The sequence below is a fragment of the Eucalyptus grandis genome, chromosome 7 (genome assembly GCF_016545825.1).
Source record: "Eucalyptus grandis isolate ANBG69807.140 chromosome 7, ASM1654582v1, whole genome shotgun sequence".
NCBI classification, from domain to species: domain Eukaryota; kingdom Viridiplantae; phylum Streptophyta; class Magnoliopsida; order Myrtales; family Myrtaceae; genus Eucalyptus; species Eucalyptus grandis.
In genome coordinates this window covers 10,795,203-10,808,414 of record NC_052618.1, presented here as the reverse complement: position 1 = coordinate 10,808,414, position 13,212 = coordinate 10,795,203, and the positions used below count along the sequence as shown (strand labels likewise).

Sequence of the window (13,212 nt, the reverse complement as noted above, 5' to 3'; positions counted from 1 at the left end):
GAATCATGCCAATCATGCCTATGTAATAGAACCTATAATCTTTTGGTTGATATGAGATAATCATTTAAAAAGACATGACAAACGCTTTTCTAATTGCTTAAAGTGTTTGATCTTCAAGTTGGGAATTGGAGTTCTAACTTGAGTGGTATGGAGTTCTAGCCTCAAATTCAAAATGAAGCCCATTAGGGTTTATTTCGCAATCATACTGTAGTTTATATTTTTTAAGCTTTTGTAACTCCCTTTTTCTCCCGCTTGATTTTTTTCATGCGTAGAGCATTGTTACCATCGCACAAATGGTGAAGCAAAGCGCTATCACCCTTGTGCAAATGGCAGAGGGAAGCTCTGAGTTTATCACCACTCCTTCTACTACCTCCACCACCTTCCATAGCTGCAATTCAACTAAGGTGTATTGCTCGAATGGGAATGATTCTGACCATTTTTAGTCGACTAGTGAAGATGGGGAGTATAAGGACGAGGAAGATGTGGGGCAGAATTTAGAATCATGCCAATCATGACTCTGCAATAGAACTTGTAATGTTCTAGTTGACATAAGAAAATCAATGAAAAAGACAAAGCAAACGTTTTTCCAATTACTTAAAGTGTTTGCTCTTCAAGTCAAAGATTTTGAATTCTAGCTTGACTGGTATGGAAATTATTGAAGACCTTTCTTTATTATTGAACAAATTGACGAAGTAAAGATGTAGTATTTCAAAAACTAGTAAATTGAGTTTCTTTCTTTACATGAGAGTGCATGGATTCTCTTTAACTATGTCAAGTCTGTAAAGAGTGCATGGATTCTCTTTAACTATGTCAAGTCAAGGGAGGTTTCTTTATCAGAGAAGCCGCGGCAAAAAATGATTTCTATTGCTCAGGTCTTTTATGGATATAAATGAGAGAGGGCTCTCCCATATTTATACAAGAGGCCCTCTCATTACAACCATTGATTGACATTCGATCTAACGGTAGAAATTACATTTTCCCATCTACCAACTCCTGATATTTATGCCTAAAATGCTTTAGACCCCAATATATTTGTTGTATTGCCCATCCCTAGAAATACTCTAGAGAACTTTGGAAACCTAGGCAACTTGGTTAATCTTGTTCAATTATGCACGGTCCTTTATGCATGGGAAATCTCAGGACTACGACACAATCATCTGCCATGATCATTCGGGAATCACAGTTATTGCAGAGGTGGGAAAGGCGGACAATATGAAACAATTCACAAGGACCAATGCATGATATTGCATGTCATACTTTTAGAGAAGATAATTTACAATGGGCAATAATCTAAACTTAAGCCACCGTACACTCACTGTACACTTGTTCTAATAATTAAAAGTACTAGACAATCCGGATTTCAAAGAAGAAATGTGGTTTTTTCTGTTTCCTATTACATATCATACTTTCAGAGAAGATGACATATTTATGGCCCAGGACAGCTAGAAAATCGCAAGAAAATAGGAATAGATTTCCTACTTGTGATCTACTTCCTAATTCTAAGGATTCGGAAATAAAATTGTTGGAAATTGTGATAAAAGTAAATGGAAACAAAATAATTTCCTAAACCGATCTCCTAAGCCAAGCTAAATCACTTAAAAGAGAAAGTCATGATTCAAATATTCAACCGAGTTTTCATACCATGTTAGCCAACCGTTTGCTCCGGAATCCCAACCATCGGCCATAAATACTATGCATATCCTTTAACACGACCATACTCTTAATAATTATCATTGAATTCTCTGTCCTTTCTCTTTTCTATGAAGTGCCCTTGCTCATTTTGTTTTCTCAAAATGACGGCATATGCACTCATCACAACATGTGCCAAACTTATTTAGTAACTCTGTCCTGACATGGATCTCGAGGATATAAAACATAAAACGAAGGTTACTTAGCTACATACCTGTTCTTAGCCAGTATATGGACACTTGCGTGTTAACATCTCTAAAACAGTGCATCCAGGCTCCAAATTTCAGCTTTCAACCCATAGCTACTTTTCTTTCCATTGTTGACGACCAGCAATTACAACTGACAAGGATGAAAAAGAAATGTGCCTTGTACAGCCAATTAACAGCATTTGAATTTACAATCGATTAACAGCTTCTAGAGCATGTTTCCCACACGAACTATTTTGTCACGCTATCCATTCTTCGAAAAAAGGAGAAAAAAATGTGTGCTATTCAAGCTAGTAAAATTAACAACAACAAAAAGCAATGGTAGACGGCTAACTTTACGTGATTTTTGAAATATAAGATCTTGACTTCATCAATCGGTTGGTCAATAAAGAACGTATTCAATTAGCATAATTTGTTCAGTAAGAGTTGTTGGGAACCTGATTTGGCTGAGGCCAAAGAAAGCTAATCTGAGCTTGTCAGCACCGAGTCTGCTGAGAGGGTCAGCGGCAATCGTTGCCGACTAGGTGAAGAGCTCCAGATCAGAGAGACGGAGAGATGAAACTGGAGAGAGGGTGGTGGGGTGGTGAAGAAAGGGTGGGGAGGTCACATGATTAGCAGGATCATTGGCCCGTAATGATTCAATTCTGGTCACTGAAATATATGGGCTAGAAATCTTCTGGGCCAAAAGTAAACAAAATTTTGAGTCGGGCCATATGACCAGTAGGATCCATCCTTTCGGAACGCGATCGATTGATCTTCGGGCAGAAGATTATTCCTTGCAGAGTGAACACGTGCAGTTTCATGCCGGCATGATGTGCGTTCCCCAGCTTGTTTTTAGCAGACCATCAAAAATGAAGCGGCAGGAAGCCATCAAAAGAAAGTAAAGAAGACGATTTCGAGCTCTTTTCCGCCGGCAAAACAAGAAGAGGCAACACCATCGTGTATCCTCGCTTCCTCGGCCTTTTTGTGTTTTCTGATCAAGTTAGTTTCCCAAGAACCTTCTCTACGGCACTGTAAAACTAGATTTGCTCCTCCATCCACGAGCTTGATTGTTGTCGGTACAAAATTTTCATCATTCGATACGAGCTTTCATCTTGAATTTTCATCATTTGATACAAGCGTTCATCTTGAAGCGACACGCCATTAATAAAAACACTTTAATTTACAGATGATGGCCCGACATCAAACGAGCAACAACAAAGCAAATGTGGCATTCCGTCACGGATCCCGAGGGACATCCAATCTTCACCAATTGCTTATCCCGTAGAAGTTGGGCGCGCCTATCTACGCTTCCTAGAGGCAGAAAACCTGTGTCGTCGTTAACTTCCTTTTCTTCCTTTTTAACGGGAAAATATACAACAGGGCATGCTATTTACAATTCCCAGATGAACAACACATGCTTAACTTGAGCAGAACAAAGACACCAGAAAATCAGTTGCAGCCCAAGACCCTTCACAAGGACTGTTGATCCTTGAGAAGCTCCAATTTGCCCCTCACTGCCAAAGAGAAGTTACCTGGCAAGAAAAAAAACATCGGATTACAAGCTTGGCGATGCTAGGGAGTGTTCGCCAGTGATTACTATGCCGCTGACCATTGAGTGGTCCAATGAATTGCAGCAGCATTACCAATGCACTACAAATGATTTCAGGTAGGAAAAACTACGATGACACCCTCAGCATTTGGCTTAAGATTACACAAACACCAGTGGAAGCTGAATATTGCTCCGTTCTGTTTTTCCTATCCAAGCATCTAATGTAACGAGTTAAAAGTTTACAGCTGGAAAGACTTGGTTTGCAGTCAAAACGCAAAAGGAAGAATCTAAACACCAAGAATTTTGACAATATCGAGGTGGCTAAGAAAAGTCAATAGGCAACATGAAAAATATCTAACAACCATCATGTCCATCCCAATGCTTTAAAGCACGAGACCATTCGTTTTGGGTGACAACACTCTTCCAAAAGACACCCGCCCACTAAAGAAGACGAGGCCATTCAATTAAGTTGCTCCCAAAATTAGTCTGGGGCTTCCATTCAGTGTCCAGTGAAATCTCTTAGGAAATGAAGCAACTTTGCCAGGAGGTTCCGCAACAGCAGGAAGTACAATGCATATTGGTCCAATTTGGTTTCTCAGGGTGTCATTGTCACTGTCACACTACTACAACAATGGCTGTTTTCATGGCGCAGCGATGAATTGCACATACCTCTACCCTAGGGAAAGACAAATTAACCATTGGTGTACCAATTAACCACTATGGGTAACTCACCAAATTAAAAGTTTCAGGACGATCTAGTGAAAATAGAAAATTGTTTGTGAGGGAATTGGGAAACTGACCATAGACCCTATAGATACATGGAGTATTTGCTCCAATTTAAAAGCATAGTGTAGACTGTTAAAAGTTACAAATTTTCGGGGTAAACAGAAGAAATGTGGTAAGTTGATGAAGGTATCTTGCCATTAGCCCTAAAGAAGAATACTTTCACAAGCAATGCAACAAGAAAATAACAAATGAAGAGTGTAAAATTACCTTCAAAGCAATGGACTAAAAGGGATTGCTTAGCAAAACCTTACGACGATATGTTGTTGAAACGAGGTGAAGCAAAACCAGAAGAAGTAGGTGGCTTCCTCACAAAAGGATGGTCTAGCAACTTTGCTGCAGAAGGCCGATCATTCGGGTTTACTTGCAAGCAACTAAGGATTAAGTCTCGAGCGTCTCTTGATAAAGAATCAGGAACTGGAGGTGGTTCACCCCTGCCTATTCGGAACAACGCTTGCATCTGCCACAATAAGAAAGAACATAGTAGAGGCTTGTGTTAATCATGAATCCTGAGGGAACTAACATATGACAGCTTGATAAACCAATAAGATCTACAGACAATTCTGAGGGCATCATGCTTCAGGCAATCATCTACCATGTTAAAAGTTCACAGGGACCAAAAATGTAAATGGTTTCCAACTACTCCTAATTAAACATTAAGTATTTATTCCTTTTACTTGAAATCTTTAAGAGTCCTAATGTGAACAAAAAAAGTAAAAAGAAAGGGGGCATCGACTTATGTTTTATGATGGCTTTGAGAGGGATGGTATTATTTCTTTTTTCCTCTATAACAAAAGCAGTCTAGACTCCAAAGTAACTCAGAAGATGAGAGCACTCCAAACTTCAGCAGCAGCCATTCTACCAAAAGGAAGGGATCTCTAAGCTGACGTGCCCAAAAATGGATAACATCATAAGGTGATTTACTGGCTAGAGCCAGTTATTACCATCCCTTATGGAAAACTTACTATGTGCACTGAGAAATTGCCAACTCGACGTAAGACATGAAAATTACCAACCAAATTGAAAAGTTACCCACTTCCATGTCGAAAGTAACTAATCCTAGTAGAGAAGACAGCCATTTAGGTCATTGATTGATTCAAACACTTGAAGACAATGAGGGAAACACCAAAGGTTGATGAAGGCGAGTGACAAATCAGAGAACCTCACAATGAGAAGGCACAGCAGGGAACATGAAGCAATCAATATCTTCCCTCAGGACTGGAGCAGAGATGGCTCTCTCGGTTGCTCAAGTACCATGTGACAGTGAAAGAGAAGATGGAGAGATTGTTGAGACTAAATGGTCATATGCGTTCCCCACTTCATTTGGTGGAATACTATTTACATATATACAATATGCAATTATCTAAATGTATGCCACCAGACACCGTAAACTTATGCTTGTAATTAAAAGTATAGACAACAACGCCAAATTACCTCAAAGAGAATGAGATTCGAATGTTCAACCAAGTTTCCATACAATGTTAGATAACCATCTGCTCCAGAATCCCAAACAACTATTGGTCATAAAACTACGCATATCCTCTAACACGACCGTTCTTGATACATATTATTGAATTCTCTGTCCTCTCTTTTCTAAGTAAAGCTCTTGCTCATTTTATTTTCTTAAAATGACAGCCCAGTGGAGTCGTCACATCATTTGTTCAACCAAGTAGCTCACAGAAAAAGTAGCAATGACAAAAAAGTTGCAACTAGTTAGTTAGTTTGGCAAAACATGGATCTCGAGGTTATAAAACATAAAAAAAGGGTTAGTTAGTGACGTACTCCTTCTAAGTGAGAATATGGAGGCCGGCGGGTTAACATCTCTAAAACAGTGCACCCTAGGCTCCAAATATCAGCTGCCAACCCATAGCTTCTGTTCTTTAGATTGACGACCTGCATTTACGAACAACAACGATGAAAAAAATGGTAAAGATATGTGCTTAATACAGCTAATGATAGTATGTTAAAATAATGGCAGTGGAGGGTGCAAACCTCAGGTGCCATCCAAAAAGCAGTTCCTTTCGAGGATTTAGCAACATTTATATTGGTGGCCTGGATGAACAAACACGGAAAGTCAATATGTCATTTCGGAAAGTAAAGGACAACACCTGTCACTTGTGCATGTCTATACATGTGTTTGTGTTTATCAGGTGAGTTTGTATTTATCAGGTGCGCACGTGTATATATTTGTAAATGCATCTTTGTTGCTCTCGTGCACGAGCAGAGAGAGAGAGAGAGAGAGTTCACTTTCACTGATGAGACATACCTTTGCCAATCCAAAGTCTGCAAGTTTCACAGATCCACTCACATCAACCAGTATGTTAGCACATTTGATATCCCTATAAGATGAAGGAACTGGTAGCATGAGAAACCAACATAGCTGTTCGTAAGATTTATAAAAGATTAAAATTTTCATAATCATCCTCACCATTAACAATATTGCAAATTTACATTTCCACCTTCAAGCATTTGCATAGTAAAATAATCCTGTCTATGCTAGATAATGCTGTAGAAGCTCATAGTGTTACTTCATTGCATGCTGATTATCACAACAAATCTACTTTTCATAACACTACATTTTGGTTCAAAGATTTGACAACACCCTTAAATCCAGAAAAGTATTTGGATAGTAAAAGAAGTATTATCAAAAGGCACCCAGGAAGTGTGCTATGAAACTAAATGTATAAGTTTCCCTGTGTTCTTTGTTTGATTATTGTCTCTTTCCTCACCAAAATTAACCATCCATCAGAAATGACAAGTGTGAATCACTATTCCAATTAGTCAAAACTAAATGCAAAGTCAAGCGTGTTTCTCATAATACCTGTGGACCACGTTCTGGTCATGAAGATACTTTAAACCATTTAGAATTTGCCTAGTGTATGCAGAGACTTGGGAATCTCTCAAGTTATATTTGTCATAAAGGGCTGCAAGTGAACCTTTGGTCATGAGCTCAAGGAATATGTAAAGCTTCTTATCATCCTGTGAAGAGAAAAGAAAATCATATGTTACAATATCCGACCCAAAAATTTCAAATTATAAGATCTAGGACGAATTGTATATAAGGCACATTGAAAACACATATGGAATACTTTAGCACCTTATCACGTGCAAACGAACTAAGAACAGCACATTGAAAACACATATGGAATACTTTAACACCTTATCACGTGCAAACAAACTAAGAACAGCACATAGAAAGGATGAAAAGAGAGCCATGCGCAGAAAGAAATTAAGGGATATATGGCACTGGAACCATGTTAAGACCCAAAAGATTAAGTTATGAAGTGGAAGGAGGCTAGACGTACATAAGGCCCATCAAAACCCCATAAACAAACGATATGAGATATTTTAACAAGTTACATTAGAGACAACATAACCATAGCAAATAAAATAAAACATACTACATCAGTGATTTCTACGTTTTCTTCATTTTAATTGTGCTGGATGTTTAGGCCTCTTATAACACCAAACTAATCATCGGATACATGACAACACCCTTCCCACAGCAATTGGATGTGCCAAGGCAAGATGCCCCTAGACAAGGCCCTGATGTTCATTATGCTTCCTCAAGTGCACTTTGATATTGAGGACCTCCTCAACAACCAATCGATGTTTAGTGACAATCTGTTTGATGGGGATTAATTTAGTAGAAGTCCACATCATATGACAATATAAAAGCTATTTTGCGAACTTAAAGAGGGAAAATAAGGCAAGAACAAATGGGACCAAGCTCTTCTTTTGCTCGTTTCCTCGTACAACAAAAATATCCAAGTTATAAGCGGTCATCATGGTTTCAATTTGCAGCAGTGCCAACAAAAACAGTTGCACAGTGCACTTGGTGGAAGAATAAGAGGTCATATAGCATTAACCCCTCATTCCCACAAAACAATGCGGTGGATTGTAGGCGTACCAAACCAAATTGTGTTTAACAGCAACAATCTTTGCATGTTTCATCTCCAAAAGGAAGTTATGTCTTGGCACTTTCTTAGAATCTGATGCTTCTTGCCAAGCTATGTCCACAAGAAAAGAAAAATAATAATAATAACTACTCAAACATTGAAACCACCAAGATAGGAACTACTTCCCTCACCTGAACAATGATCAATTCTATTTTTAGTTCTCTCTATTTAGAGGTTAAACTATATGATGTTGCATAAGAATGAGTGGAACTAAATGACACGCTGGACTAGAACAGATGGAAAAAATCTAACTTGTAGAGGAACTCCCTTGTCATTACTATGGCCACAACCAGTCATAGACAAGGGCGAAAAGGTTGGAAATTAGTCATCTGCACCATCGGATTGTCAATCAAAGGATACCTGAAGATTAAAGCCTTCTCTTTCTTATCATCAGCCCCACCCCTCAATGTTTTATTAATCAGGGCTGCCGTTTTCCAAGTGTCAGATTCCTTTTTATTAAGCCTGAGAGTTTGACCTGAATCTTCAGTTTGCAGGATAGCTATTTTGTAAATCATCCACCTCCAGAAAACAAAGGGGTTAATTGATTACGAGACAGGCTCTCCGACATCTGCTCTACAGATTTTCTTTACTCATAAAATTAGCATTGCAGGGAATAGTCAATTCATCACAAACTTTTCTTGTGATGGGAGCGGGACCTAAATGTCTGTCTATGTCACAAGTGGCTGCTACAGCTAATAAGACGCGACTGTTGTGATCTTATTCCCAGGCTATTGCAGCAAACATATGCAGTGATGAAGATGCAGCCACCATATTGTGACTGCAATCACAGCCATGTTCCCCTAAATATTTTGCTCAGCAATAACATAATTAATGCCAAAGTGAAAGATACTGCAGAAAACAACTTAGCAAGAAGGAACCACACCTTGTCTGTGCCGAGATATCGCACTATGTTCTCGTGTTCAAACTGACTTAAAAGAGAAATTTCCTGAAAAGAAAGCAGAGTATAACTAGAAAGGAAGAGAAAAGAATATCTGTTGAACTCACACCAGATTTATGATTGTATATATGGCAGACTTATAAATAGTTGTGCATATACGCCAGCTTGGCAATTGTAAGAATGAGGTAAGTCGAGTAGCCATGCCTTAGGGCCAGTTCACAAGATACAGAAAGAAACAAGCACATACCTGCTCAAGCTGCAAAATGCTCTGCTTGCCTTGGCTTCCTTGATCTAACAAAGAAACCTCCTTTATAGCAAAAAAGAATCCATCCCTATGACAACAGAGAAGCATGAGACAGAGAAATAAGACATAAATGCCAATTCTTTTGAGAACGATGCCTTGACAGGACATACTTAAGATAATTCTTGCACTCCAAATGATATAAATAAGAATTGAGAAGAAAAAAAGAGATGTTATCATCAATATCATCATATAGTTCTTTAGCTTTCAGCATTTGCATTTAGAATCAACTAACAGTTTCCAAAGCATATTTCCTGTACACGCTGATTTATCACACTATCCATCCTTCAAAAAAGAAAAAAGAATAGCCCGCTATTCAAGCTAGTAAAACTGCAGAAAAACAATGGAGAACAATTAAAAATAGGCGATTTTTGGAATATCATATCTTTACTTCATCAATATGTTCAATAATCAAGTATGCTCTTCAATAAGTTCTATACCAATAATGCTGGAACTCTAATTCCACAAATGACTAGCCCAGGTATTCATAATTCTAACCATTTAGTGCTCATAAGTGGCACCGAAACTTCAAAGGAACATCATTATGGAGTACTTCGTCCTAGAAAATGCTTACTGATTATCAAAGAAAAAAGCAAAGGAATCTTACTCGCTGATGCCTTCATATACAGTACCAAATGACCCACTTCCCAACCGCTCGCCCTTTTGCCATGAGGTGATCCTTTGTCTGAAACTCCCTCAGGCGAAACATTGCGCACTGGTTCTGAAATAACATTGGGCACTAGTTCTGAAATGTTGGCAGAAGGGGCGTTCCCCACCTCATCCTTATCTGTAGACTCCTTATCTTCAACAGAAGTTGACAAATGAGAGTCCGAATCATCTTTTCTTGGCAAAATCCTTTCTTTACTAACCTTCTCATCATCTCCATCCGACCAATCCTCTTTATTCGAAGGGCAAACGGGAGAATCCTCATCTCCTCCAGGACCTTCTTGAGGACCGAACGAGTTCAACAATTCCCAAGTGGAACTCACGTTGTCCACAACAGGCAGCAACTTAACTGGCGGCGGAGTAAGGACCGGAGGCCTCAATCCCTAATTCCTCCCCCGGCATTATCCGTTTCGCAATTCTCACAATCTCCGCGATTAGCACAGATAACATCGGCCAAAGGGCGAGAAACGTTCAAAGCAGAGCCCGCTGATTTATTCCTAAAACGAGTCCTACGACTCAAAACCCTAACTCTATCTTCCAAACCGCTTGAACCGTAACTTCTACTCCCATTCAATATAGATATCCCACTCTCGAGCTCGATACTATCCACTCCAGCAGCCAACCCGCCGCCATCGCCATCGCGCGGCAATTCGTCGTCGGCGTCGCCGTCGGAAGCTAAAAAGGCGGCGCTCTGGAGGCGCAAGCGAGGGGTGAGATCGCGAGCCTTGCTGGACCGCCAGGCGTCCATGGGGATGGCGAAGTCCTCGGGCGTGAGCCCCAGGCTGCGGCAGATGACGTCGAACTCGCCATCCTCGCCCTTGACGCGGAAGCTCGTGAAGACCGAGAGGCCGTCGAGGGCCAGAGAGGAGGCCGAGGATGAGGAGGTCGAGGCGGACGACGCGTCGTAGTCGATGTTCTTGATGGCGTTCCGGCGGTCGAGCTGCGGCCGCGGCCGCGCCCGCCGGTGCCTCGCCTCCATCGGAAACCGCCGATGGGTCGCTCCGCTCAGCTCAGCTCGCCTCCCTCCCTCTCTCTCTCACTCCGCCTGCTCAGTCCGCAGTGCAGGTTCAGTTATAGAGAGAGAAAGAGAGAGAGCTAGAGAGAGAATCCGAGAGATTCTGCTGGTCCTCGCAGCGGGGAATCGGGAGTTGTAGAGAAGACGACGAGCAGCCGTGGACATGGAAGAATCCGAGCGTGCTGCGCGAGGGAGAAAGGAAGAGAGAGAAAGGGTGAAAGAACACGCGTTGCCACGTGGCGGCGTCTCTGAACCGGTCAGAAAACTGTGGCGCGCTACCCAGTCAAAATCTTTTCTCGCTTATTTTATTTTTTTTCCTTTTTTTATTAGGATTTTGTCTTCTTCTTCTTCTTCTTCTTTTTCCCGCGATGTGGCCGAGGCTCGAAAACAGGACGGAGAATATTCTTTATTTCCCATAATCCGGTTCGTCCCATTTGCCGGGTGGAATTATCTTTTTCGAAAAATTAGTTCCTGCCCGGGCCGGGCCATACCGGGCCGGACCGGGCTGGGCAGAAGGACTCCGGACCGACTCAGATTTTTTAGAAAAAATTAATATCATGAAAAATCCGAAATTGATATATTTATCTTGAATTTATCCCAAATTTCACCAAAATTCTCAAACTAGTACATTTTCACAAATTTACCCACCGCAAGTTTTTGTTAAATTGAATTATTATCACGACAAAATCACAAACTAGTAAAAATCTCAAATTGAATCACTCTCTTCAAACATTTTATGATGAGATTTAATGAAAATTAACATATAATAAATTTGTTACAAGTATATCGATTTGAGATTTTTGTAATATTAACCTTAATTAAAAACTAAAACTCAAATTTTAGAAAAATTTAATATCATGAAAATCCCAAGACAACCTGGGATTTGAACTCCTCCCTTTCGTGAGAGAAAGAGCTCCGAGTCGACGATGCCACCGCAAGCGGTGGTCCCAAAATTAATATATTTGTAGCAAAAGTTATCCCAAATTTCATCAAAAATCTTAAACTAATATATTTGTGATAAATTTACCTCGCCGTCGATTTTATTAAATTAGATTATTACCACGAAAAACCACAAATCAATACACTCTTTGTCACGTCATCAAACTCAAACATTTTATGACAAAATTTAATGAAAATTAGCAAATAGGAATTTTATTATAAATGTACTAATTTGCGATTTTTTGTAATATTATTCTTAAAAAAAAAAAAAAAAAATGAAGCCCAAAATCCATAAATTGATATATTTACATCGAATTTATCCCAAATTTTATCAAAATTCTCAAACTAATACATTCTTCACAAATTCACCCACCACGGTTTTTCGTTAAATTGAATTATTATCACAAGAAAATCACAGACTAGTATACAAATGAAGAGTGAAATCTCAAATTGAATCACTCTCTTCGAACATTTTACAGCAAGATTTAATGAAAATTAATATATAATAAAAAATTTACAAGTGTATCGATTTGATATTTTTGTGATATTAACCTTAATAAAAAAAAATAAAGCCCAAAATCCTTGCCTAGGCCTGGGCGTAAAAGGTCAAGTCGGTCGGGGTTGGTCGGTTTTTTTCTCACTTGCGAGAATCTTATTGTCGGAAGCAGCCATCAAGCTTTATAAATTTATGGTGGAGATTGTATTATGTTCCCCATGCACTTTGGGGTGGATGCACGTGAATAGGTACTTTCGAACTTGTAGTTTCGTTTTCGAATATGAGTGCCGTAGCCACGAATCAATCAAGTTTTCCTTAAAAAGCGTCGCGCACGTGATCTTTTCAGAGAGATGAAATGCATTTTTTTTTTTTTAATTTTTATCTACACCACCTAAATGCCATTTTTGCCATCATTTCAGATGCGTCGACCAATATGGCAATATTGATGTTGTGTTCGGTACGTAGGAATAAAATGGAATAAGAATTCTGATTTCTTTATCTGGTTATCACAAAAGAAAATTAGTTGGAATTGAATGGAATGGGGTTTATCTCGTTTTGGTTGCCGAGAATGGGCTAAAATGAAAATTTTATAAGATTAATTATCAATTTTAGTGATAAAATTATATAATTATAATTATAATTTTATAGCACGAAATAATTTCCTTTTTGACTTTGAAATAATTTATCAAGTATTTAATAAAAATTATAATTGATAAATTAGTATTCACA

General features: G+C 39.2%; 1 protein-coding gene across 1 annotated transcript; it reads right to left on the bottom strand.

Moving 5' to 3' along the window:
* Positions 1-2,944: 2,944 nt before the first annotated feature.
* LOC104452740 (mitogen-activated protein kinase kinase kinase 1) lies at positions 2,945-11,246 on the bottom strand. The gene is given in 11 exon segments (XM_039317430.1): positions 2,945-3,409; positions 4,420-4,669; positions 5,992-6,102; positions 6,202-6,261; positions 6,476-6,548; positions 7,031-7,188; positions 9,052-9,114; positions 9,314-9,398; positions 9,975-10,054; positions 10,057-10,310; positions 10,412-11,246. Coding segments are annotated over 10 exon segments (1,695 nt in total). The 5' UTR covers positions 11,013-11,246; the 3' UTR covers positions 2,945-3,409; positions 4,420-4,459.
* Positions 11,247-13,212: the final 1,966 nt, after the last annotated feature.